At 55.9% G+C, this 24,449-nt stretch overlaps 2 protein-coding genes across 4 annotated transcripts; both read right to left on the reverse strand.

Moving 5' to 3' along the window:
• Positions 1 to 950: 950 nt before the first annotated feature.
• Positions 951 to 10,781, reverse strand: TRAPPC14 (trafficking protein particle complex subunit 14). Its single transcript, XM_053362664.1, has 11 exons — positions 10,220 to 10,781; positions 10,018 to 10,113; positions 9,776 to 9,905; positions 9,574 to 9,660; positions 8,651 to 8,771; positions 7,509 to 7,659; positions 5,889 to 5,971; positions 3,428 to 3,591; positions 2,688 to 2,842; positions 1,550 to 1,743; positions 951 to 1,209 (listed from the first exon to the last, which is right to left on the reverse strand). The coding sequence occupies exons 1-11, from the start codon at positions 10,613 to 10,615 to the stop codon at positions 1,056 to 1,058; spliced, it is 1,731 nt and encodes a 576-aa protein (XP_053218639.1). The 5' UTR covers positions 10,616 to 10,781; the 3' UTR covers positions 951 to 1,055.
• A 3,464-nt stretch (positions 10,782 to 14,245) lies between these two features.
• On the reverse strand, positions 14,246 to 24,114 carry GAL3ST4 (galactose-3-O-sulfotransferase 4). 3 transcript variants are annotated; one of them, XM_053362675.1, is made up of 4 exons: positions 24,091 to 24,114; positions 19,840 to 20,009; positions 19,326 to 19,647; positions 14,246 to 16,185 (listed from the first exon to the last, which is right to left on the reverse strand). In XM_053362675.1, exons 2-4 carry the CDS (start codon positions 19,950 to 19,952, stop codon positions 15,367 to 15,369), a joined length of 1,254 nt encoding a protein of 417 aa, XP_053218650.1. In that variant the 5' UTR covers positions 19,953 to 20,009; positions 24,091 to 24,114; the 3' UTR covers positions 14,246 to 15,366. The 3 variants fall into 3 exon arrangements, with proteins under 3 accessions (XP_053218650.1, XP_053218649.1, XP_053218651.1); XM_053362674.1 differs by lacking the exon at positions 24,091 to 24,114 and adding an exon at positions 22,619 to 22,708; XM_053362676.1 differs by lacking the exons at positions 19,326 to 19,647; positions 24,091 to 24,114 and adding exons at positions 21,234 to 21,651; positions 22,619 to 22,693.
• Positions 24,115 to 24,449: the final 335 nt, after the last annotated feature.

The raw sequence follows: 24,449 nt of genomic DNA on the forward strand, positions 1-24,449 counted from the left end.
AGTTTAACTCTACGGGGTGAAGGGCTTTTTCTAATCTGTCCTGAATCATCCCGCGTCCAGCTTCATTGGGCGTCCGCTAGACGTCCTTCCGTGGAGGAATGTCTCGCCCCACTCCTGCAACACCCCCAAAAACACACAACGCTTTCCCCCAGCCAGCGCAGTTTATTTGCAAAACACACAACGTGGAGTCGGAGATGCTTTGGAGGCAAATAATAATAAAAAATATATAAATAACATAAAAATTAAATAAAGTGCAATGGAATGGGGCCCTTTGGCCTGAGATGGCAGGCGGGGCTGGGGTGGAGGCCTGCCCACCCGTCTCCCGTGGATGTAGCAGCTGCCAGTGTGAAATGGGGTGGGGTGTAAGAGAAATCTGCCTCCTTCCCAGTCCTCAGAAGTGGCACAATCCAGTGTCATCCAGAAGATCCGCAGCAACAAAGGTACCCCTCCACCAGCAGGGGGCAGCACAGATTCGTCCCATGACCATAGACCTGTAGCGTTGGGAGGGACCCCGAGGGTCATCTAGTCCAACCCTCTGCAATGCAGCTGTCCAGTGGGTGTACCGTCAAGCTCCAAGGTTTAGCAGCAGCAGCTGATTCCTGATCCTCAGCATGGGGCAATTGGGGGAGCTGCCCCCCCAGATGCTTGGCCTCATTTGCACACACCGTGGAGGACGAAGTCAATGAGGTTGGGGGTATGTGTCCCCCATTTTGAAGGAGCAAATGTGGGGAGGGGAGCAGCCAAAAACCCCAGAAGGAGAGTGGGAGATGGCACAGTGAGGGGGTTGTCTCATTGGGGGGGCTGCAGCTCTGAGCCCCCGCAAGGGAAAGGGAACAGCGGAGAGAAGTGGAAGGTCCCCCCACATTTATTGGGTGTGCTGAGATTTTTCCTGGGGGCGGGTCACATGCGCGGCTTTTATTCCATGGGGGGCAGCACTGGGGCGTTTGCAGGTTTGGGGGCGGGGAGGCAGGAGGTTTGTTCCCTTGCAAGGCAGGAGGCAGCGTCTCCCTTTTGGAGGAGAGCAGGGAAAGGGGGTGGGGTCTCTGCCCCCCACCTCACGTGACGGGGGCCACCACCAGCACCTTGCACTCCCGCTTGGCAATCTTGTCCAGGGAAAGGGCAGCCTTGTCGGGGGGCAGGTAGAGGGGGCGCCCCACAGGGGAGCCCACGGGGGGAGTGATTGCTCTGCGCTCCATGACACTGCCTGACCTGTGGGGGGGAGAGAAAGAGAGGCCTCAGTGGGGGGGGGCAGGGGGGGCCTTGGCCGACCCCCAGGAGAACCCAGGAGCCCTGCCTCTCTTGTCTGCCCCCTTCAGCCCTCCTCCATTACCCTTCCTCCCGGGTCCCCAAAGAGGAGGACACAGAACTGGAGTGTTGCTCCCAGTGGTCATCTAGCCCAGTGGTCATCTAGCCCAACCCCTGGAGTCCTGCCCCTTCAGTCAGCCTCCTTCATTACCCTCCCTTCCTGTTCCCTGAAAGAGTGAGAATCATGGATTGTAGAATTGGAAGGGACCCCACAGGGCCATCTAGCCGAACCCCCTGCACCCACCTCATGAGGTGGCCCCTGGCCGGCTGCTGGTGGGAGAAGCTCTGCGAGCGGCCCAGGCTGGCCTGGTGACGCTCCACCAGCTCCCGGACAGCCGGGCTGCCTGGGCTGCTCTTGCGGGAGACAGGCCGGGCCTCGGGAGGTGGGTTCGAGACGCTGGCGGTGAACTGCAGCTTCAGCTTCATGTGCTGGGAGAGCTTCCGGGGAGCAAAGAACGAGAAAAAGAAAGAGAAAGAGAAAGAGGTCCATTCCTTCTGCAGCTGGGCAGTGTCAAACAGAGCGGGAGCCCAGGAGGGCGCAGCTGCTGCTGCTTCCCAATGGCAGTGGACTGCAGAGTTGGGAGGGAGCTCTGAGGGTCATCCAGTCCATCCCCCTGCAACTCAGCAGGTCCAGAAGGAAGGGCTTGGCTGCCCATCAGTACCACCCTGAGCACAGACACCAGCAAGGTCCTCTTCAGAGCCCCACAATCCCATCTCCACTCTGCCAGAAGGACAAGAAGGGCCTGCTGGGCCAAAGGGGCCCATCCAGTCACAGACCCTTAGAACCATAGTGTTCTAGGGCTGAAAGGGCCCCTGAGGGTCCTCTAGTCCAACCCCCTGCAATGCAGGAATCTCAGCTCAAGCAGCCATGAGAGATGACCAGGCAGCGTCTTCTCTCAGTGGCCAACCTGGTGCCCGTTGTGAGATTCCCACAAGCAAAATCCAAGTGCAGTAACCACTCTCTCCCTGCCTGTGGTTTCCTGCAACTGGGGCCACCTTGCAAGAGTAGAACTCTGGAACTCACTGCCACGGGAAGCAGCGCTGGCCATCAACTTGGATGGCTTTAAAAGAGGGTTGGGCAGATTCATGGAGGGGGCTGTGACAGCTACCAGCCCCTGGGAAGATCTGGGACAGATGAAGGAAAGTCCATCTTCCTGCAGGGTCCTATCCTCTCTTAAGGCCATCCCTCTTGTGGGAGGGAGTTCCACAGGTTAACTGTGCTGTGCGGAGAAGGTCTTTCTTTTACCTTTCCCAAATCTGCCCGCATTCAACCACAGCATTGTCAAGAATCCCCCAAGGGCCATGCAGCCCAGCGCCCCCCCTGCAGAAAGGAGCCCCAGAGCCTGAATGGAAGCATGTGCTGGCGCACAGGGGCTTCTTACCTCGTACAACCCGGCACGCAGCGCCTGGAAGGTGACGCAGAAAGTCCGGGCGCTGCCCTTGCGGGAGAACCCCAAGTTGTTGAGCGGCGTGTGGCAGACGATGGCATCCTGGGCGTCCTGGATGGCGCGCCGTTCCTCGCGGGACAGCTTCTTGCCTGGGGGGTGTCAGGAAAAGGAAAGGGCAGCAGCCTTGTCCCACCTGAGGTGCCCCCCCAGAGAAGCCCACAAGCGAGAACCACCAGCTCCCGCTTTTGCGGGGAGACTGTCCCTGAGCTTGGAGGCCCTGTTCCCTGAGCATGGCCCAGGAGCTCTTTGTCATCCACTTCCTCATGCTCCAGCCCCCCTCCCCCCACAACTCTTCCTGGCCGGAGAATCGTAGAGTTGGAAGGGATGCCCAACTCTAGTCCAATGCTAAAGAATCCCTGAGAAATGGCTCCCCAGCATCTCCCTAAAGACCTTCCAAGAAAGTATTTCCAGGCAGAACTCATAGAATCATGGAAAGTCAGGGTCATCTAGGGATCGCAAAGAAGCCCTGCCTCTCTCACCCGCCACGTCAGCCAGCCTCCTCCACTGCCCTCCTTCCCTGCTCCCCAAAACAGGAGGGAAGAATCAAGGGTCACAAAAGAATGCCTGACAGATGGCGATCCTCCAAGGAAGGAGAGACCGCCATAGAATTATGGAATGGTTGGGCTGGGTGGGGGCCACCAAAGGTCATCCAGCCCAGCCCGCCATGCTCTCACCAGCAGCCGCACTCTCTGGAGTCCACACCAGACGCACAGCCAGGAAGTCCTGCAGGTTGTTGATGAGGGTGTAGGTGACGGTGAAGCGGCGGTGAAGGGCGACCGGAGACTCGCACTCGGCTGTCATGACAAATCGGGGGCGGGCCAGGCGGATGCTGGGGAGCCTGAGAAGAAGAAGAAGAAGAAGAAGAAGAAGAAGAAGAAGAAGAAGAAGAGGAGGAGGAGGAGGAAGAAGACGGCACCCATCTGGCTGGGCTTCCAGAACATATAAAAACATAAGAAAGAATCAAACATTCAAAGCATTTAGCAGCTTAAGGGAGGAAAGGAAGCTGTGCTGCGTGTCAGGGCAGGGAGGTGCAGTCAGGGGCAGGGTCCTGCCCCACCCCACCCCACCCCACCTGGGGGGCCAGGTCCCCTTCGTCCCTGGGAACGTGAGCAGGGAAGTCAAGATGTGGCAGCAAGATGGGCAGCCAGCAGCGGGGAGGCAGTGTCCATCGTCCTCATGGAGTTGAGAGGAACCCCAAGGGCCATCTAGCCCACCCACCCCTGGCAGGGCAGGAATTGCAGCTCAAGATTTCTGCATGACTGAGAGAAACACCTTGTGGATGAAGTGGGTGGAGGTCCAGCCAATTGCGGGTGGGCCTGGCCCCCCTTTGCTGCTGTCACTCTGTGACGTGACCAAGTCCAGTAGCCCTGTATTTCCCTCTCTTCTTGCAGGACTATGCCTGATCCTCTTTTTTTAACCATCATATGGAGGTTTTGTGCAGACTTCCCAACCTTCCCTTCCATGGCATTCTTATTAAACCTAGTTTTGGCTGCATATCGATTTATAACTCCACCCTAGTTTTCTCCTTGTAGTCCTTTGTTGTATTTGTTGTTTATACACCCCTACTTTTTTAAAAAATATTTTTTATTTACACCCCTACTTGTAGAGTGATTTTAGCATCATATTTTTTTAAATATTTCCCAAAGCTCTCCCATCCCATTGTTTCCCCCCATCTCGGTTTTTTATTTTGGCTGTGAGATTTGCGAGTTCCGCAAATTCTATTAGTTTCTGCAGCCATTGTTCTTTAGCTGGAATTTCTTTTCTTTTCCATCTTCTGGCATATTCTAGTCTGGCTGTAGGGATCTCATCTCCAATCACCACTAGTAGAAAAGCTTCCAGGTTTTTGGGAAACGGGATCCGGAAATTTTTTCTAAGCTGATCATAGACTATCCCCCAGAACTTTGGGGCAAGTTTACACTGCCCTCACAAATGGATAAAGGATCCCTCAACCTCCGAGTATTTCCAGCAGAAAATCATCTGTAAATCTTAGCAAGATTATTGGGGGTCAGGTACCACCTGTACAGCATTCTTTGTATATTTTCTTTTATCAGGTAGCAAGCCGAAATATTAAAAGTTTTGTTCCACAGCTTCTCCCAGGCTGAAATTTCAATGTTGTGTCCAATATCAATAGCCCAGTGTATCATTACTTCCTTGACCATCTCGTCTTTGATCTCCCATTCCAGTAAAGTTTGATAAAGTCTAGATATTAGTTTTTTATTATTTCCCAATACCGCTTTCCTGAATTCTTTCCCTTCCAAAAAAACCTTTGTCTTTATCTTTCCTTAAGTCCTAGTGCATTTGAAAGTACTGGAGCCAGTCTGGAATCCAGCTTTGCTCCTCTTTGATTTCAAAGGAGGTCCCTGCCTATAGAGTCCTCTTTGATTTCAAGGAGGTCCCTGTATGTACCCCAATTCTTACTCAGCTTTAGTTTTTTAACTGCAACTGTCTCCATAGGGGAGATCTACCAGGGGGTCTTCCTTTCTAGGAGGTCTTTATATCTCACCCACACTTTATATAGATTATTCTTTATCACGTGATTATGAACTCTCTTGTGAACTTTGGCTTTGTCACAGCACAGCAAGTGTGCCATCCATACAGCAGGTCGAATCCTTCCAGGTCCAGAACATTTGTGTTTTTCAACTCTACCCACTCTTTCATCCAACATAAACAAGCCTCTTCATAATACATTTTCAAGTCTGGGAGCCCAAATCCACACCCCCTATTCTTTATGTCAATTAAAATTTCATATTTAGTCCAGGGCTTTCCCCCCTGCCAGATTAAATTAGCTACGTCCTTTTTCCATTGCTTTAAGCAGTGAGTGCCACTAAATACTGGAAGGCCTGAAACAGAAAAAGCATCTTGGAGAGAAAGTTCATTTTGATCGCAGATATTCTCCCTAGAAACGAAAGCTTCATTCGGTTCCATTTCTCAAGGTCTTTTTATTTATTTATTATTAATTAATAAATCAGGGAGGGGTGAGGAAAACTTTTCGAGGTCTTTTTAAAATTTCAGCCCAAGACTCTACATACTTAACTTGAAATAGGTTCAAGTTTCTGGGTCGAACCACACTCCCAAATATTTGACTTTCTTTTCTGCTTTGATATCATGTCCGATCCTCTTTTCAAGGTCCCTTACCTGTAGTGGGTGTAGATGCTGGCGGTGAAAGGCAGCTTTGGGGTTGACCACTGGACCACGGCGATGAGAGGGACTTCCAGGCCCTGCCATTAAACCAGAGAGCCATAGGATGGTCAAGTTAGAAGGGACCCCGAGGGTCATCCAGTCCAACCCTCTGCAAGGCAGGAATCTCAACCAAATCAGGAGGGCATGCTGCATTTTTCAACTTGCAACTTCCAAAAATGAGGGGCGCTAAAAAGTTGTGACAGGACTTAGGAATTCAAGAGATATTTTGGTTAAATTAAATCAATTTAGTTCTGCTTGGTTAGTAAAACATGTAAAATGCCCTAGAGATAATTAAAAACAAGTGTCAAGTACTTGAGTTATATTATATACTAAAATTATTACTTTTATTTATATAGTATGCATTGCATATTTTATATTACCTGTTGCCTACCTTTCAGAAGGCAAAATTAAAATTATTTGGTTTTCTGAGAACAGTTTATGTGCTTCTTAATCAAATATAGACTTACCAAGCTAACTGTCGCCCAATCACAAAAATAATAGCAGATATGGATTCCTCGCACCCAAATATATTTTTAAGACCCCTTGCTGCAAAAAATTGAGTTTCACCCCTTAAAATTATTGCAGGCAGGAAATGATTGGCAGACATGCTGGCCCCCACCCCATGCAGCACACCCCGCCTCTCCCCCCATGGCCCCTCCCTCATAGAACCCCAGAAGGAAGGGATCCCCAAGGGACATCTAGTCCAATGGCTCTCAGACTTCTTTCTCTGGGTCAGATGTTCAGAACAAAAATGTTCTTGCACTGCACTGAATTTTTTATGGATAAGAAATACAAAAAGAAGCAGCTCTGGGAACTACTTTGTAGTATGATCACGGGTCACCCAGAAAGCATAAAGCAATGGAGCTAGAGAAAATACATGCATCCTTCCCAAAATATATTTATAAATGAGTCTCTTCCATCTGCACCTCCAGGAGGTATACAAAGTCAGTGAGAGGCGTGAGCCTGCCTTTGCTGGGCAATCTCATTTATATTAGGCCTAATTTGAGACAAAGAAGCCCTCCTCTCCTCCTTGACACAAAGAAGCCTTTCTCTTCTCTGATCTTTCATATTTGTCAGAGTTGAAGAACAGCCAGTGCTCTCGAAGAGAGGCTGGGATACTGTTTCTGGTCGTATATCCCCAAGAGCCCAGAGGCACGCTCCCGTGTTGCATTTCTCATGTTTTGGCAACAGAGAAGCTGTCCATGTTTCTCATTTATATGAGGCCTAATTTAAGGTGGACAAACTTTCATCTCATCAACACAAAAGCCTTACTCTTGCTCTTGTTTTGAAAATATACCTATCTATATTCTGCAAATAAATAAATAAATGTTTTCCAATTCAGCTCTTGCCTTGTTATCATTAGACTCAAATTTAAACAATAACTGTCAATGCAGAAATTGATTATTTTTTTAAATCAGCAGTGCAATTAACACTAGCCTGATGCTGGCAACAATTTATGGAATTCCCCCTTGAAGTCTGGCTAAATAATATTGAGGAGGTGGCAGCAATCCTGGCAGCAAGGCGGACCCCCCTGATCTCCCCTCCACCGGGTGCCAGTGGGGTGGGTCCCCTCACCTCCTTGGCGCTGTCTGGCGGGGGCTGCTCGGGGGCCTGCAGCTGGAAGAGGAAGTTCTGCTCCTCCAGGGCCCGCAGGGAGCAGGGGCAGGAGGCTGTGGCCGAGGGCACCCGGGAGAAGGAGGCCATGGACACCTCACCCGACTGGTGGCTGGAGAGAAAGGGGGAGAAAGAGGGGTAAACAGGGGAGGAAAGAGGCCCCCACCTTCCAAGACTCCTGCCTCCATCCCTCCAACTGCCCTGTCCCTGTAGAATTGTAGGACTGAAGAATTTGGAGGGGTCCCCAAGGGTCATCCAGCCCAACCCCCTGCAATCCTAAGCTGCGTCAGCAGCACTGAAGTGCCCTCCCCAAGGCTGTGTGTCTGGAGGTCCTGGGCTTCCCAGGCGACAACACCCCCTTCTTGGCCTGGCTGATGGGCTCCAAAGGAAAGCAGAGCAAGATGTTTGCCACCAGCTGGGCTGCAGGAGTTGCCAGAAGGAGGCATACAAAGCACCAGTGGTCCTGGGGGTGTGGAACGCTGCCCGCAGGGGCATGGCATGCGCGCCCAGGAATGTGGTGTGCTGCCTGCGGGGGCGTGGCGCCAGCACCCCTTTTCCTCCGCCAGTGCAAGGCGCCATCCAAGCATCTTAGGGACTCTGGATTTGCATAGGGTTTACTCCTTAGCCATTTCTTCCCCCTCAAATATCCTGCAAGGCAGCAGAGGTTTAGGATCAGAGTTTTCCTTCCCTTAGAGTGGCTCCCTTCCCAGATGGACGAGCCCCACCTGCCCCTTACCTTCTTCATCCACAGCAGGAGCAGAAAGGAGCAGATGGGATCAAGAAGGGGTTCTTGACCGTTGAACCCCTTCTTGATCCCATCTGCTCAATCCACCAGAGCCTGACCGCACACAGGGGAAGCCCCTAACTCTCTGGGGGTTTGAGACTCATTAGCCAACCTCACCTGTCTGAGCGGGCCAGTCGAAGACACTCCCAGTGTGGCTGCTGTCACCTGCTGACAGCTTCTAGGAGCCACAGGTGAGACCTGAGTGCAGGGTGGGGACCAAAGGTCAAAAGCCCATGAATGGAGGCCTTTCCAGGCCCCAATGGCAGATTGAGGGGTCACCAGTTCCAGCTGACTGCCCTCCCACGAACTGTTCCCTTACCAGACATCATCAACCAGCAAGACGGACCCATCTGGCATCATAGGAAGGTAACTGGTGTTGAAATTGGGCAGGATCCGCACATCCCACACAGAGAGCTCTTCCTGCGAGGCTGCATTCAGAACTGGAGGTGGGGGGGAAGAGGGGGGTGGGCAAAAGATTAAAGGCAGGGGGAAGATCCTGGGATCCCAAGAGACAGGTGTTGTTGCAAAGGATGGCGTGCACCTATGGAACTCCCTCCCACAGGAGGCAGCAATGGCTGCCCACCTGGATGGCAAGGACTGGACACATTCATGGAGGAGGAGAGGCTACTGGTGGCTTCTAGTCAGGAGTTCAACTCCTCCAAGGGAGTCCCTGGATCATCAGCCTGGCGGCCCCCATCACCACAGCAGGAATGTTGGGGGTGGAGAGAGAGAGAGAGAGACCGTGATCAGCTGGGCTTTCCAGGACACCTGTGTGCTTGATCAAGCAGCTTCTTCTGATGATCCAATGGAACCTCCAGGTCCAGAGACAGTCTATCTGGATTTCCTGGTTCCAAGGGGCATTTGGCCACTGTGAGGACAGGGTGTTGGCCTAGGTGAGCCCCCTGGACCTGATTCAGCATGGGTCTCTATGATCTTGTGAGGAGGAACCTCGAATGGGTTCAGCCTTGGGCCTGATCCTGCAGGTGCTCAGCTCTCCAGAGGTTCTCTGCACCCAGCCTTCACTTAGAGACCCTCCAGTTGGTGGGGGAGAGGATGTTGGTCCTCCAGCCCTGCTTACACATATGGGGGGCACCATCCACAGGAAAGGGCAGAGCCTGGCCATTGGCAGGTCCCTGGAAGATGGAGAGGCCCCCTGCCCCCATCATGCCCCTGCCCCAGCTGCTCCCCACATTTCCCACGCCCCCATGTAGGCTTTCCCCCCCCCTCCCTCCATCCACGCACCTTTTAGTACCGTCAGGTGTTTCCCCGACACATTCAGCGGTTGGCACTTCAGCTCAGGAGGGGGCAGGACGGTCAGCATGGTGCTCACTGCAGGGAGGGGGTCAAAGGTCAGAGGGTGACACCTGCCCCATGCACCTAAGAGGAGAGAGGGGGGGTGTTTGGAGGAGACCCCCACGCTGGGTTCTGGGTCTTGAGCGCTCACCTTGCGCCTTGAAAGCCCCCTGCTCTTCCCGGAATGTCTGCGAGGGGGCCCGATCCTGCAGGATGCTGAGGTAGCCGCGCTCCCGCACCTCCGCCTTCTCCTGGTCCCGCTTCCAAACCGTCACCACGATCTGGGGGCGCAAAAACGATCCGTGGGTGTTCAGTGGGGTGGGAGTGGGGTGTCCACCCAGGTGCGCCTCCTCCTCTCCTTTCCCCGCCCCACCGTACCCGCCCGGGTCTCACCTTGGCCTTGACGGTGCTGGGGGGCAGCTTGTCCAGGCAGATGGTCAGGGGGAAGATGACCTCGTCCGTGGACACGATGGGCTCTTCCATTGGCACCTGCGCGGGCCGGGAGGGAAGCGTCAGCGGGCCGGATCCAGATTCCTCCCTCCCGCAAGGCACTCCGCCTCACCGCCCCGCCACCCGCGTCCGCTCCGGGCCTTACTCCTGCGGCGGGTCTCCCGGGGGTCCCCTGGCCGTGGGTCAGCAGCGCCCGGCAGTCGCGGAAGAGGCTCCCGGGGGTCGTGTCCTCGTCGTCTTCGCGGGGCGCCTCGGGCTCTCCGCCCAGCGTCGCCTCGCCGCCCAGGCTGGCCCCGGGGCTAACGCTGGCCAGGGCAGAGAGGGACCCGGCCAGCTCCCCCCAGGGCGCCCTCCCGCCGCCCTCCCCACCGGCGCCCCCCGGCCGGCAGCGAAGCACCAGCAGGAAGCGGACCGTCTCGCCCAGGTAAAGGTGGTTGCGCCGCGGCAGCGCCCGGTAGCGCCCGGGCTCGCCCAGCAGCACCTCCCGCGCCGGGAAAGGCACGGCCGGGAAATACATGAAGTAGTCGCACTGGGACTCCATAGCAGGTGCGGGGGGGGTGTCCACATCCGAGGGGGGCGGAGGAAAGGGAGCCCCACAGATGCGGGGAGGGAGGGCGGATTCCCGGCGGCGGGGGGGAGAGATCAGCAAGGAAGAGGGAGGGGGAGGGAGAGAAGGAAGGGAGGGGGGATCCGCCTCCGAGGGAGCTGGAAGAGATGCGGAGCAGAGATGGGGAAAGGGGGGCAGATTCTCGGCGGCGCGGGGGGGGGGGCAAAGATCAAGAAGGGAGAGGGAGGGAGGCGCCGGTGCGGCGTGGGAGGGCGGGGGGAGGCCGGGCCAGGCCGGGCTGTGCGGCGCGGCGGGGCGGAGCGAGCCAGGAAAGAAGGAAGGAGGAAGGAAGGGACAGAATGAAAGAAAGAGGAAGGAGGAGGAGGGAGAGGGGATGCGCTCCCCTCCTCCTCCTCGTTGGCTCTGTCGGCCCCTCCCCCACGACAACGCTGCTCCCTCCAGGGACCCTCGGCCTCGGGGCTGGAGTCTCTGAGCAGGTGCCAGGGACTCCCCGGAGGCGGGAGGGCGAGCGCGGCCCCGGGTGGGACTGGTTTCCCGGGTGTCTCTGCAACATCCCCTTTTTTGCGACCGTAGCTCATTCCTGTATTCTTCTGGTGCATTTTAATGGAGAGACGCATTTGGCCTCAACGTCGCATCCACGCAGGTATTAATAATTGCGTTCCTCTACGGGTGATATGATCGTGAAGGTCAAAACAACGGCAATAAAGGAGATCTCGCATTGGCGGTGGATTCCTAGCGGGCGGTCCATGCCTCCTTCCGCTTCGTGGACCCCTTCTGCCCCCTGGAGGGTCATCTGCGGGGTGGGGGGTGGGGCAGAATGCCAGAATATTTGCCGCATAAAAACTCCAGGATTTGAGCGGGGCGTTGCAGGGGGTCCCTGAGCGGCAACTTTCAGAGGCAGAGATCCTGGGGGTGCAATAGTGAGCCTAGAGGCTCTTCCTGACTTGAGCTGGCAAGACACCTGCCTGGAGGCAGCTTTCGCACTCATGGCCTGCTGGTGGGCTTCCCTCTGCCTGGTCACAGGATGCCTGATTCAAAGCATCCTGGTGGTCGCATCCAGGTGTTGTAGGGCTCTTCTCCTATTGCCCTAGTCCAATGGGGCTTCCTCAGGTGCCCTTATCCAACCCTCACTCGTGTGGGGTTGGCATTGTGGGGGTGGCCCCCACCCAAATTGTGGGATGCTCTTCCCAGGGTGCTCCACCGGGCACCTTTCCAGGATCCACCAAAGACCTTTTGGATAGTCCCAGGCCTTTGCAGGGAAACTGCATCTCTCCTACATTCAAGCGCTGCTGCTCTCATGACCTGAGCTGTTCTGCATCTTAACGCTCTACATCTTTCTAGGGTTGCTTACAGATTCATAGATGCACATTCACTTGTGAGGGAACGAAAATATATGAGTGTGCGGAGCAGCCACAAAAAGTCCAAGGAATGGACACTTTGTCATCCTCAATTAGAGGTCAAAGGGCTTCTGCGGATGTCTTCTAAAATCAGAATAAACTTATCCCTTATGATGAGGATAAAATAAAGGTAGAGGATAAAATATTTATGCCCCGTCTTTTTATGTGTGTGTCTGTACCACACACACGTTTATTAACAACATACAATCTCAATGAGAACTGCATAGCACCAGCTGTTTCATTAAAAGCAGCCATTTCTCCAAAGCCTGTTGGAACAAGGTCTTCACCTGCCAGCAGGACAAGGAGGGAGCCAGTCTGGCTTCTTTAGGGAGGGAGTTCCAAAGTTGTCTGGCAGCAGCCACCATGACAAAGCCACCTGCCAAGTCCCCACCAAGGGTGCCTTGAGGGTGGCAGGAGCAGGAAAAGGGTCTTCCTGGAAGATCTCAAAACCAGGGCAGGTTCCCATGGAGACTAGGGTCTTTGAGACAGCCTGCTCCTCAGCTGTGTAGGGCTATTTAGGTCAAAAGCAGCACTTTGACTTGTGCCTGGAAAAACTGTAGACCGGTGGCCATTGGGACTGTGGCAACTCAGTAACCAGCCCTGGTCAGCAGTCTGGCTGCAGCAACTTGGGCCGGCTGACGTGTCTGAGGCAACTAAGGCAAGTGCAGCTGGGGCCCAGTCGGGCATCTCAAGGACCCGGCGCAGGTGCGCTCCTGATGCAATATATACCGTGCATGAGCTGCTGGGACAAAGCAATGGGAGCTCACCCCGTCATGTGGATTCAAACTGCAGACTTTCTGGACCTTCTGATGGGCAAGCCAAAGAGGCGCAGTGGTTTAGACCAGTGCCAGCCTCGTCCCTCGGCCTGAAGTGAGATGAGCACCGCACCCCATAGTCCCATTTGTCTGGATTTAACTTTTGGAGCTTCTGCTGCTTTTACCATCACGTTGCCACACACCTATGTTTGCCCTGACATTTTGCCAATTCAGCAAAATTCCCCCCGACACCATTTTTGCACCCGGAACCCAGGACCTGTCAGGAATGGGCAAGCCTAGCCATGATGCTCCCTGGGTGTCCCTTCCTTTCAGCCTCCCTCACAGGGGGGTTGTACATCCATCCCCTGGGGCTCCTTGGAGTGGCCACCTGTCAGGGATGCCTGAGATGAGATTCCTGCATCGCAAAGGGTGGGGCTAGATGACCCTTGGGGTCCCTTCCAACTCTGATTCTAGGAATACAGATGCAGTAAGTAATAATAAACAAACAAACTCCAGGTCACTGCTGAGCAACTCCAGAAATGCAGGCAGGAAGGACGGAAAGAAGATTAAACGTGGAGCACACCAAGCGGCCAATAGCATTTCAATCTATTGAAAAAAGACCAAAAAGAAACAAAAAAGGATTTCCCCCTTTAAAAACAAATGGTTAAGAGTAACATCCTTGAAAAAGAAAAACAAACACCAAGCCCTAAACTGCCTTGTGGTGGGATCTGTGGATCCAGCCGTGTCATAAGTGCTGGGAGGAAGAGCCCAACAGCGCCCCCCGCTGGTGGGAAGAAGCTCCACAGTCACCAATCGAAACTGATCAATGGTGGCTTGGGTGGAGGAGGGGAGGTTGGGTTGGGGGTCTCCCTCTCCCGCCAGCCCAGCTAGCAGCTCTTTGTATGTGGCCTTGGCCAATGTGGTGCCTTCCAGACATTTTGAACTATAACTCCCATCATGGGAGCTGTAGTCCAACGTGTCTTGAGGTCACTGCCTGGATGAAGGCTGGGGCTGATGGCAGCTGGAGCCTAAAAGGCCAAAAGAATACCTGCTGATGTGCAGCCTCTCGCCTCCAAAGGATGTCTTGGCACCCACAAAATTCCCCACAAAGGGGCTGGGCACCCACCAATTTTGGTGCCAGGGCCCTGCATGCTGCATGGCACCCATGGCCCTGGGAACCCATGGTCATAGGGCCAAGTTGGCACTCCTGCCTTGGCATATAGGACCAGGTGGGCACCTGTCACCAGCCCCTTGGGGCATGCTGGGGCCCATGAACACTTCTGGCTCCCAGGAAACACATGCCCTCCCCCCACCCCACCTGCAGGACCAGCCTCAGCCCCAGCCAAAGAGCCCCCCCCCCATGGCCAGAGCATGCCTGGCTCTGCCCTCTAACCAGCACCAATTTAAGCTGCTTCCGTCCACACACCCCACAAGTGTTTAAAGCCCTTCAGTGCTCCACACAAGAGCCCTACAAGGTGGGTGGTGCAGTACCATTAGTCTTCCATTGCAGATTGTGGATGGGGGGGGGGAGAGACCCCATCTCCTTCCCCATCATGAGTCTGCGGCCAAAGCAACAAAATGAACCTGGGACTTTGAGGCTCCCATGTCAGCCGGCTGCCCCTGCAAAGAGTCACTCAGGCCCACTGTGGCTGAGTCCCAGGTCAAGAGGTGTGGGGTCCCCCCCGATGCAGGACCCCGCCTCCTTGTGCAAAGTCAGGCCTGGCTGAGGATGCCGAGCTGAGTCACACGGCAGGATCCAGCAGCTGCTCTTGAGTTGTGCCTGAAAAGACATTGTCGGGTCCACTTTTCATTCTGTCCTCACTGACAGGAAGGCCTCTTGAAACTGATGACCCAGCAGTGGCCACATTTAACTATGGGCTGTAGCGGCATAGCAAGTGGGGGTACTACCGGGGCAACTGCCCCAGGTGCAAAATACTCGCCTTGCCCTGGGCGCTGGCAACCCATGCTATGCCACTGATGTAGTTACAGGTAGGGAGCCGTGTTGGTCTGCCGTAGTCGAAACAAAACAAAACAAAACAAAATAAAATAATAAAACAATTCCTTCCAGTAGCACCTTAGAGACCAACTCAGTTAGTTATTGGTATGAGCTTTCGTATCTGAAGAAGTGGGCATGCACACAAAAGCTCATACCAATAACTAACTTAGTTGGTCTCTAAGGTGCTACTGGAAGGAATTATTTTATTTTATTTTATTTTATTATTTTATTTTTTGCCATTGATGGGCTGCATAAAGTCCCTCCTCTCCTTTGGCGGTTTCTGCGTAGAGGTCGGATGGTCATCTGCCACGGATGCTTTAGTGGTGATTCCTGAATTGCCAGGGTTGGATTGGATGACCCTTAGGGTTCCTTCCAACACTATAGTTCTACAAAGAAGCCCTTCCTTCCACCTGAATCTCCCAACATCCAGAGGGAGCTTCTTCTGGGAATCCCAGAAATGTGGGCAGAATGAGATTTTTCATGGCACCTCAGGTCCTCTGTGCCTTCAGCACCCAGCCCATGCCAAGCCTGCTGGGGGCCAGTTGGCCTTTTTGCACCCCCTTCCGCTTGCCACTGCTACCTCACCCCGCCGGCTTGAGAGCCGTTGCCCTGGGGGGGCGGAGGAAACTGTTTGGCATCCAGGAGGTCCTTGTACTGGAGCTCGGGAGTCACCATGCGCTGGCACAGCGCCTGCCATTCGGGGTCCAGGCTGGGCCTCAGGACATAGCCCAGGATGGGGGCCTGCCCAAACTGGAAGGGACGGATGCGCTCGTCCGCAATCTGCCCCGCCTCCAGAGGGCCCCCTCCCTGCAGGCACTGCTGCATCCGCTCTGCTCGCCGCTGCCGCAGGGCATCCACCTCCTGGGCCAGGCGTGCACGGCCAAAGCGCTCTGCACGCTCCCAGAAGCTGCGGTTAAAGTGAGTGTAGAGGTGCCAGTCCAGGTTGTTCCAGGCCTGGAGTCGGGCAGCCTCCACGGGTGCCAGTGGGCGGACGGACTCAGGGCTGCGGAAGTTGTGGCGGAAGGCCAGGATGTCCTCCTCTCCCCAGCAGAGGGCATCGCGCAGGAGCACCAGTGATTCGTCCATGTGCTCCGTCAGCAGGACCAGGTGGAAGGTGTGCTCCAGCATGGCCAGGGCAGCCTGGATTGGGGCCAGGCCAGGGGCTGCTGGTGGGTCCAGGCCAAAGTCGAACCACAGCAGGTTGCGGGCGTAGTGGTTGCCCCTCTCGCTGGGGCGGTAGAAGCGCTGTGGCGAGGCCAGGAACTGGGGCAAGGTGCCGGCGCGGCGGAAAGCAGGGACAACGCTCCGGTAGTAGGAGAAGGCCGACTCGGCCAGGGAGACGGGGTGCCTCACGATGGAGAAGTAGAAGCTGTCCGGGGGCATGACTTTCTGGACCTGAGGAAGGAGAAGGAGACATGTTGGAGGGAGTATGTGGGGCAGAGTCTGGTCCTCCAAATCCCCCAGCCTCATGTGTGTCTGAGGCCCAATTTGCCCTTTGGCAACGGACAGGCTCTCGGCGCTTGCTCAGAGACACATGTCTGCAGTTCTATGAGTCTATGAAATGTCCAGTTTTGCACTTGGGTAGAAAACCAAGCTGCATTTGCCAATATAGTGGTACCTCGGTTTACGAACTTAATCCGTTCTGGAAGTCCATTCTTAAACCAAAACAATTCTTAAACCGAGGTGTTCTTTCTCTAATGAGGCCTCCCGCCGCTGGTGCCCTTCCACCATCCAGATTCCATTCTTAGACAGAGGTAAAGTTCTCAAACCAATACACTATTTCCAGTTTTGCAGAGTTTGTAAACCAAATTATTCTTAAACTGGACTGTTCTTAAACTGAGGTACCACTACAGTTGTACCTTGGTGTCGGAATCTCCACTCGGCCGAGCTGATAAAGCTCATCTTCTGGCTGAGTCCTTCGGAATCGCCCTCCGACGAATAATTAACGACCTGAGCCTTTGATGAGGCTTCCAGGCACATTCCGATTCAGCAGAGAATCAAAGCAGCACGCGGAAGTGATGAGATTTATGGCTACATCGCTATGCTTTATTTCTTACTACGCAGACAGCAAAGAAATATACATCCTCTCTCTATGAGAGCAACTGAAACAAAGGAACAGAGAAACCAGTACGTCACATCCGTCTCCCTTCTCCCGGGAGACTTCCAACAGTCTGGAAGGTCTCTGGAATGTACCGTATTTTTCGCCCTATAGGACGCACTTTTCCCCCTCCAAAAATGAAGGGGAAATCTGTGTGTGTCCTATGGGGCGAATACAGGCTTTCGCTGAAGCTTGGAGAGCGAGAGGGGTCGGTGCGCACCGACCCCTCTCGCTCTCCAGGCTTCAGGAAGCTATCAGCAAGCACTGGCTGCGGATAGCAGCCTGCCGCCCGGCGCGTGGGGCACCCTGAAGCAGAGTGCCCCTCGCGCCGGGCAGACATCCGCAGCGTGGGGAGCCCTGTGGGAGTTCCCGCAGGGCTCCCCACGCTGCAGATAGCAGCCTGCTGCCCGGCGCGCAAGTCACCCTGAAGCAGAGCGCCCCACGCGCTGGGCAGACATCCGCAGCCTGGGGAGCCACCATCCCGCTGTTCCCCGACCTGGTTTTGGGGGGGAAATAAAGGGGGGGAAAATTTCCTTTATTCCCCCCCCAAAAAAACTAGGTGCGTCCTATGGGACGAAAAATACGGTAAACAGAGTCCTGTGCCTCTAAGCAGCTGCTCAGTGGCAAACGGAAACTAACACATGGATCCCGAACGCCTTGTAAGTTGAACGTTTTTGCTCACGAATGCTGCAAACCCGGAAGTGAGTGTTCTGGTTTGCAAACATTCTTTAGAACCTGAATGTCTGATGGGGTAGCTTCCTGCAGCCCATCGGAAGCTGCGCTTGGTTTCTGAATGTTTTGGAAGTAGAACAGGCTTCTGGAAAGGATTCTGTTCGTACTTCTGAGGTATGACTGTGTATGTGAAAAGGATCTAGAAAAGAAATAAACCAATGCTGTACCAGCAGAAGTCTAGTGTCCTGATCAAGGGAAGTCATAGTACTCCTGTATTCTGCCTTGGTGAGACCATGCCTGGAATACTGTGTCCAATTCTGGGCACCGCAATTTAAGAAGGATGTTGACAAGCTGGAAGGTGTGCAGAGGAGGGTGACCAAGATGACGAAGAGTCTGGGAACCAAGCCAGATGAGGAATGGTAGAGGGAGCTGAACAGGAAGAGCCATTCAACAGTGCAATGGACTCCCTTGGACGCTCGACTTCTGGTGAGGCAGCCTAGAAACGCCTTTATTTCTTTTGCTGCTGCATCACAGGGTCTGAAAGACTTTTAAAACTGCCATTGGAACAGCCCACTTCTAGGTGGATGTCAAGCCATTCCTCATTCAGTCCCCCAAATCTGAAACCCAAGTTTCCACTCTTGCACGGGGCTAAGGCTGGGAACCTTCTTCGCCTGCACCTACTCATGGAAAGCCACCAGTTTTCTGGGGAATCCTGCCTTGCAGGGGTGGGCCTATCTGGCCCTGGGGGATCCAGCTGGATCAGGCCCATGGGGGCCCATCTAGTCCAGCCTCCTTTTCTCGCAGTGGCCAACCAGGTGCCCATTGTGGGAAAGCTGCAAGAAGAGTGGGATTCAGAAGCATGACGGCCTCCGACTGACTGTTGTTGTTGTTGTTGTTGTTGTTGTTGTTGTTGTTGTTGTTGTGTCGCTTAGTGGTGTCCGCCTCGTCATGACCCCATGGACCAGAACACGGCAGGCACTCCTGTCTTCCACTGCCTCCCGCAGTTTGGTCAGGCTCATGTTTGTAGCTTCGAGAACACTGTCCAGCCATCTCGTCCTCTGTCATCCCCTTCTCCTTGTGCCCTCCATCTTTCCTAACATCAGGGTCTTTTCCAGGGAGTCTTCTCTTCTCATGAGGTGGCCAAAGTATTGGAGCCTCAACTCCGACTGTCTAGTAGCCATCAATAGCCCTTCTCCTCCCCAATGGGTGTGTCTGATCCTCCTTTAAAGCTGCCCAAATTGGTGGCCACTGCTGCCTCCTGTGGGAGGGAGTTCCACAGTTTAACAAAGAAGGACTTGCCTTTCATCTGCCCCGAATCTCCCAACATTCACTCTCCTTAGATGCCCACAAGTTTGAGAGGGTGCATTACAGAGGCACTGGTTCAGACACCAGCCTCCACATCATCATCATCATCAAATGTTATTTGTATCCCGCCCTCCTTGGCCAAAGCTGGGCTCAGAGCAGCTAACAATAAGTAAAAATAGCACAGTGTACATAAAACCACACAGTCAATTAATTAAAATACATTCCAAAATCAATTCAGAATCAAATTAATGTTAACCATTGGGCTAGAGTTCTATGAGGATTACAGAAGGAGAGAAGGGGTCAGACTGTGCCTTGGCCAAAGGCCTGGCGGAACAGCTCCATCTTGCAGGCCCTGTGGAAAGATGTCAAGTCCCGCAGGGCCCTAGCCTCTTGTGACAGAGTGTTCCACATGCCCCCACATGCCCCCCAGCTCCACTCTTTGAGCCCCACCTAGTCTCACCTCTGGCAAGTTGAAGCGCATGTGGTGGCAGAGGATGTCGAAGGGGCGCCCTCTGGGATGCCACCCTTTGACCCGCCGTGCCTGGAAGAGGTTAGGGTAGCTGAACTGGTAGCGGGCGGGGAGGGCAAAGCGCAGACCCCGGGCGTCCCCAAAGCGGTGCAGGAGGTTGATGATGGTGCTGCTGCCCGTCTTGTGGCTCTTCAGAAAGACCAGGTGGCGTCTCGGCTGGCAGCGGTGTCCTGGCCGCCCCTCCGCCTCCTCCTGCTCCGCTTTGGGCAGAGGGGGAGCCCAGGGGGTCGGAGGCAGCTGGGACACGGAAGCCCTGGAGGAGGAAGAGGAGATCAGAGAAGCCCTCACTGGCCAGCCTCAGTGTCACAGGGGGTTGGGCTGGATGACCTCTGGGTCTCTCGTCTGACTTTCCAATTCTAGGATTCTATGGCATTGCCTTGAGTGGCCACCGGGGGCACTGCTGAGCATTGGGTGGTCCTGAAGGCAAGGAAGGTGGAACAGTTACCTCTTCTGAAAGGAGACCCCGAAGAGCTGGATGGTGAAGCCGATGGTCATGGAGACAGCCAGGGCGGCCCACAGCACCTGGAAGCGGCAGCAGTGCCCATAGAGGACCCTCATGGTCCTCTGGCCTCTGGGGGGCAGGGCGAGAGAGGGGCAGGCCAGGACGCCACAACCCTGGAGGGGAGGAGGAGGTTTGTAAATGGAAGAAAACAGACCCTCAAATCATGCCCCTCATTTGTCTCAAGTTCATAGAACTGGAGAGCTGAAAGGGACCCCTGGGGGTCATCCTGTCCAGCCCTCTGCAATGCAGGAATCTCAGCTCAAGCAGGTGGTCTCTGCTTTAAAAAAAAACCCCAAGGAAGGAGAGTCCACCACCTTCTGAGGGAGCTTGTTCCTCTGCCATTTGTCCCTTCCTTCCTTGTCATCTGAATCCTGCAGTGCAGAGGGTTGGACTAGATGACCCTCAGGATCGCTTCCAACTCTATCATGCTACAAATCCATTGGTTCAGAGCAGTGGAAAAGAAGCTTGCTCCATCCCTCCCAGGCATGGGCAACAACCTCTGCTCAGCCTCACCCACAGGGAGAGCTTGCCTGAGGACCATCCAGGGCTGCTGAAACTCCAGAGGGAAGCAAGAGGCAGATTCTGCGCTCAGTTCCTGGAGGTGCCTGGCCTGTGGGGGGCAGGCAGAGGATGGTCATGGGGCTCCTCCCCAGAGCTGCTTCTGGCCTTCCTCACCCCACACCCGTGTCACACTCCCCACAGCTGCATCCTGGAGCCCAGCACAGAAGAGGCAGCCATCTCTGGGGTGTGCAGGAGCAACACCTGGCCAGTGCCAACACTGGTCCTGGCCCTCCCCGCCCCACACCTGGCCTTCCCTCCCACTCTGCACACATCTCAGCCCAACCCAGCTGCTGCCACGGTGTCTGGAAGCATGAGGAAGCAGCCAGGCTGTGCTTGCAGCAGGAAGGAAGCCCCCTCCCTCAAAAGAACAAACCTCCCAGCCCCAGACAAACCAGGTAGATGGGTAGGCTGGCATTCCACTGGGCAGGAGAGGCTCCACTGGGTCAGGGGCTCCATGTCCCTGGGGAAGGACGCCTGGGAGAGCCTCCCAGCCCCTCAGCCACCCCATTGCTGCTGCTGCTGCCTCCTCTTTGGCGCTTGCCCTTTGCCTTCCGCCTGCCACTCCTCATTAAGGACTAGGAGGATTAGAAGGCCTGGAGCAGCCTGGCAGATGGCAGCAGCCCTGCGGAGGAGGCTTAGGCGGCACCAGGGGAGGAAGGGGCCTCTGTGGGTCGGGACTGGGACAGCCCAATAGGCCCTGCTGCTGCAAGGAAAGTGGGAGGGGATCGCATCCTCCACCCTTCCCTCCCAAGGCTGCTCCTTGGTCCTTGTGGCACCTGAGAGAGGCAGTTCCAGGAGTGTCTTTGAGGGCCCTGGCATGGAAAGAATGGGCAGAGAAGCAGTTTCCTCCCTGGTGGGCAGCCAGCGAAGCCCCATGTGGGAAGATTCAGGGCAGACAAGAGAAAACCCTTCTTAGTTAAACTGGGGAACTCCCTCCTGCAGGAGGAAACAATAGCCACGACCTGCCTGGCTTTGCAAGAGAGGGCTATGGAGGGCTAGTAGCCAGGATGGTTTGGCCCAGATCCTGCTTGCAGGTTTCCTGAAAGGCTTTTCTGAGGTTCTTCTGAATGTCTTCAGTCCTTCCAGGGCTCCCCAAACCAGCCCTGTCTGGAGCATTGTCTGCCCCCTGCCCCGGTCTCCAGTGGGGTAAAGGAGGGTCTGCTTGTGGGGAGACTGATAAAATGTCCAGGAGATCTAGAAACCAAGCCTTATGAGGAAGGCTTGAGGGAGTTGGGGATGTTTAGCCTGGAGAAGAGGAGACTGAGAGGAGATACGAGATAGCCATCTTCAAATATCCCAAGGGCTGCCCCATGGAAGAGGCAGCAAGCTGGTTTTTCTCCTGCTCCGGAGGGGAGGACCCAAACCAACGGATTCAAACGACAAGAAAGGAGATTCCGACTCAACATCCGACGGTAAGATCCCTCGGGAGGTTGCGGACTCGCCTTCTCGGGTGGTTTTTGAGCAGACGTCGATTGGCCCGCGTTCAGGGATGCCTTAGCGGTGACTCCTGTGCTGCCGGAGGGTAAGCTAGAAGACCCCTGGGGGTCCCGCCCAGTGCCACAGTTGTGTGACTCTGCGCTGTCGCCTCCTCGCCGTGCGCCCCCCTCTCCCCCCGCAACCCCTCTCGGGGCGCCCCGGGGGCGAGGGCCGGCTTCCCCCACGTGGCTCCCTTGGCACCCGCAGCGGAGCAGCTGCCGGCCAGCTGTCCCGGGGACACACGCCCTGCCCGGGGGCCTGGCGCCCCGCCCTCCCGCTTCCACCAGTAACTCCGAGCCGAGGCTACCCTCCGGAAGAAGGCGAAACACAGCGGCTTCTGGGCACGTGCAGAGCGCCTTCTCCCTCTCTGCGCTTTAAACTGCCCCCGCCCCTGGGTCTGGACCCAGCTGCGGAAGTTGGCTCTGCTCACCAGCCCCCCAGCCCCCCCCCAGCTCCGGCTTCGCTTCTGCTGCCCCGGACATTTTTTTCCCGATGCGGGGATCATCTGTCCATGCAGACTAGCTGAAAATGCATGAGATTATTGCGGGGAGGGCAACCAGCCGGGAGGGGAGTTCCAACCACCGGAGATGCGTGGGGGGGGGCTCCCTGCTTCCTCCGCCTTGCCCTCCCCTGCAATGAATCAGACCCATCCACCCCTCCCGAAGCGCAGCTGCCCCCGCCTCACCTGGGAAGGGCAGTGTGTGTTTGGGGGTGTCGCTCAGAGCCGCCCCCCGCGGCTGCCCGGGCGCCTCAATTCCATCCTGGGGGGCTGGGGAGAAGAGAGCTCGATCCGAGCCTCTTCGGGGGAACCCCTCGTTCCGAGGGTGGGGGGCGGACTGGCTTGGCGGAGCTCCGCCACCTCTCTCCTTCCCTCCCTGCGTTGTCCTTCTCCTCTTTCTCCTCCCGAACTTTTTCCTTCCCTCCTTCTCTCCGCCCCCTTCTGCCTTCCCAACTTTTCTCTCCCCTCCCCCGCCGCCGCCCCGCCGGCCGTCTTTTGTCTGCGCCGCCCCAGCCCCTCTCCGGCCCCTCTCCCCGGCCGGCGGCCGAATGGCGGGGGGAGGCGGAGCTGTGCACGATTCTCCCCCGCCGCTTCGAAAAGAGCAGCGAAACGCCGCCGCCGTCCCGCGCCCTGCAAGAGGCTGGTTCCGCGTCCCCTCCCCTTCCTTGGGCACGCTGCTCCCAGAGCCAGTCTCCTGCGGGTCCTCAGGGGGCAGGAAGCGCACTCTGCACATGCTCTGGGGTCTCTCTCTCTTTTGCTGGATTTCGGGGCTGAATGCTGCGGTGCGTGGGTTCGCTTTCTTCCCGGCTCAGTGCCTCCTCCTCCACCTTCAGCAACGCAGACGCCCCCTCCCTGACCCCCCCCGGATATTTTAGGATTTTTAATCTCATGGTCATGGGTTCCAACCCCACGTGGGGCCAAAAGATTCCTGGATTGCAGGGGGTTGGGCAGGTGACCCTCGGGCTCCCTTCTAGGATTCTATCAGCTGCTCTTTGGGCCCTAAATGTTTGGAGGCTCCATGGCCTGCAAGGTGAGGGGTTCCTGCTGGGGCAAAAGTGTCCCCGCCCCAGAGGCGGAAGATTCCTGCATGGCGGAGGGGTCAGACTAGAGGACCCTTGGGTACCCCTTCCAACACTACGATCCTGCAACTGTCTTTCTTTCCCCTCTATAGGACCTGCTCTGGGGAGGGACACACAGAGGGAGACCCACTCGGAGGGAAGAGGCTGAGCTTCCGCCTTGCAACAGGAGGCCTCAAGTCCAACACCCCCCCCCCCCCGCATCTCATGTCAGGGTTAACACAGGAAGTCAGAATAGCCTGCAGCTGCATCGTGGCCGTGGCCCCTTGAGTCCAGCTGCCACCCAGGTGCCTCAGTGGAGGGTCCACAGGCAGGACCTGGGTGCAAGAGCAGCACCCTCCCCTGTGGCCTCATAAACCCCGAGGAGCTGCTGTTGCCAGTCAGGGCAAGTGGGATGGACCCCAGGGGTCTGACTCCATCTCAGTCTGGAGGGGGCACCCTCTTGCCCCCCCCTCAGGCAGCTGGGCCTGAGCTCTTGACTGTCCCAGGCCCCTCCCTTACCCCCACCCCCTCTCCCCTCCCCTCTCTCTTGCACAAACAAACATCACCCCCAAAACAACCACCTTTGGCAGCAAATTATACCTGGCAAGGAAAGGCTGGCTGTCAGCTGTGGAGATGGCCTGCTTGCTCTGCCTCAACACCCCCCACTCACTCCCCCCCCCCCAATGTGCAGGGCTCATCTCTCTCTCCCCCAGCACCTCCAGAGGTGGGACTCTGGCTCCCTTCCCTTGCAGGCTCTTTCGCAACCTCTCTGACGCCTTCCTAGGAGCTGGCTGCCTCCATCCCTGCTCTCTCTCACACAGGCACACCCAACAGCTGGACAGAGTTTGGTCCAGGAAGGAGGGGAGCCAGCCCCCCCACCTCCCACCCTTGGGGATGGTCTCTCATGGCGCAAAGCAGATGTGGCCAGGGGGGAGGGGCAGCTGCTCTCCAGAGCCCTT

This window comes from Podarcis raffonei, chromosome 13 (genome assembly GCF_027172205.1).
Source record: "Podarcis raffonei isolate rPodRaf1 chromosome 13, rPodRaf1.pri, whole genome shotgun sequence".
In the NCBI taxonomy this organism is placed as follows: Eukaryota; Metazoa; Chordata; class Lepidosauria; order Squamata; family Lacertidae; genus Podarcis; species Podarcis raffonei.